Here is a 2,029-nt window from a genome sequence, read left to right as displayed (position 1 = left end):
CGATAGCGCTGCTCTTCACGAGCCACTTCTGCGACGTTACGCACGGCCTGCGCTTCGAGCTTCACCGTGACCAGATGTTCAAGTGCTTCCATGAGCCCATCACCATCAAAGGCTCTATGGTGCTTGGAACCTACAACGTCCTGTCCGACAACTCCACCACCGTTACTGCAAAGGTGCGCCATCTTACATCGAGCGCGTATCCTTCCTTATATAATATCATATAAGAAAATATATACCGGAAGGATTTGCGTTTTTGGTTGACACGATATTGCGTCTCGCAATATACTTCCTTAACGTAAACCTTGGATTCCAGTAGTATTTATAAGTCCAGTATAACTGCTCGCGGAAGACATTAACCCGAAACACAATTAGGCATTGAAACGTTGAGTTACGTTAGATATGGACAATTAACCTAAGGATAGAAGCTATGCATTTTACACCTGTGATTAAATAGAGATTACGTGAACGAACATTAGGAAGTTTGCGTTTCACCTTTTATTATTACTTGTTTACTGCTCTTCTTGCATCTTAGCCGCAAGCCGTTACTGACATTCCCCATGGGAAGAAGTGTACTTCGTTTTCCTTGCCTTTTCCTAGCGTTCACCGTCAGAAGCTTCTACTCGGGAAGCGCCACGTACATACCTAGTCAGGTGCACTCTGATCCTACCTAGCTAGGGATGCCATCCCTCCCCCATAGAATCTCATGCTGTCTTCGTAATTCACAATGTGAAAGTTACAGTGAAAATTTGTCTAAAACTTATTGTGAACGTAATATTATGCCGTTCTGTCTTTTAATGTTTGATTTTTGGTGGCCATGAGTAAGCGAAGGTCACATCCCCAAGCCGTGTTATGCTGTACATGCAAGAGGGCGCAAATGAAGGGAAATTCTCCTTCGATGCCGAGGAGCTGGGAAGCTACTCAGCATGCTTCTGGTTCTCAGATATGCTCAACCCCAAGGCAAAAGCTACCGTTGATCTGAGCTGGAAGGTGGGAGTTGCTGCTAAAGACTGGGACGCCGTCGCCAAGCGTGAGAAAATCACTGTAACGCCCACTTCTTTCCTTCTTGATATCTTGCTTTGGATGATGAATCTCCGAATAGGTAAATCAGATCATCAATATAGACCTTTGGCGACTCCATTTAAAGGGGACTAAAACATTCCATAAACATAACCCTTAAACTCAAGTATCTGCATGCGTCGCAGCATAACCCTTAAAATTTCTTAAACGTAAACCTTGAACTCAAGAGTCTGCATGTTTCCCAACACATGGATCTTGATATATTGAGCTTACAAGGATTTCCAGGCTTTTCCAACTCTCTATTATGCACTGACCGTTTTATGGTCACTTTGCAGGGCATTGAGCTACAACTAAGAAAGCTAGAGTATACGGTGACACAAATTCAAGACGTTATGCATATTACAAAAACGAGGTGAGTCCTTATATATTTATTTACTCATAGATTTATGTATGTTGCAATCATAATGTAAAAGGTTTAAACTAGTTATATACTAACATGGCGCTTTTGAATTCTTATCTTAGTGTGTTAAGTGTAGTTATGGAATTGTTACCATGATGACCATAATACCAATTTCCATCTATTTTGCTAGGGAGCAAGACAAGTGGAAGGCAACTAAGAGAGCATACAAGACACTAGGATGGCTTACATTGGTGCCTCTACTCACATGCTTTTTAGTTGCTGGTTTGCAATTATGGCACATGATGTCCTATTTCAAGAGAAAGAAGTTGCTATGAAATTAAGTTGCTTTATTTGAGTTATTCATGTGAAGATTTTGCCTTAATAATTATAGAAGAACATGGTTCTTATTGTTGATACTAAAAAGACACATGATTTTTTTGCCATATTAAAATACAAAATTTGGATTTATTGTATTGAATTCTTAAAGGCACAAGCATTTGGATATGTGTTACAACTTGCACACAAGCCTTTTGTTGGGTTCTATGTGTAGTGACGAGTTAGGCATGAAGATCAAGACAATTAGTCGTTACACGCAGCAAGAGACAAAGAGAG

The 2,029-nt window shown here is 40.5% G+C and overlaps 1 protein-coding gene across 1 annotated transcript; it reads left to right on the top strand.

The window, feature by feature from the left end:
* Positions 1–744: 744 nt before the first annotated feature.
* LOC148036853 (transmembrane emp24 domain-containing protein p24delta5-like) lies at positions 745–1,752 on the top strand. The gene is made up of 3 exons (XM_087677193.1): positions 745–1,041; positions 1,353–1,429; positions 1,608–1,752. The coding sequence occupies exons 1-3, from the start codon at positions 850–852 to the stop codon at positions 1,750–1,752; spliced, it is 414 nt and encodes a 137-aa protein (XP_087533319.1). The 5' UTR covers positions 745–849.
* Positions 1,753–2,029: the final 277 nt, after the last annotated feature.

Source organism: Lygodium microphyllum, chromosome 4 (assembly GCF_053477565.2).
Source record: "Lygodium microphyllum isolate KBCC chromosome 4, Lygodium_microphyllum_v1.1.10, whole genome shotgun sequence".
Classification (NCBI taxonomy): domain Eukaryota; kingdom Viridiplantae; phylum Streptophyta; class Polypodiopsida; order Schizaeales; family Lygodiaceae; genus Lygodium; species Lygodium microphyllum.
This window is presented reverse-complemented; position numbering and strand designations above follow the sequence as displayed.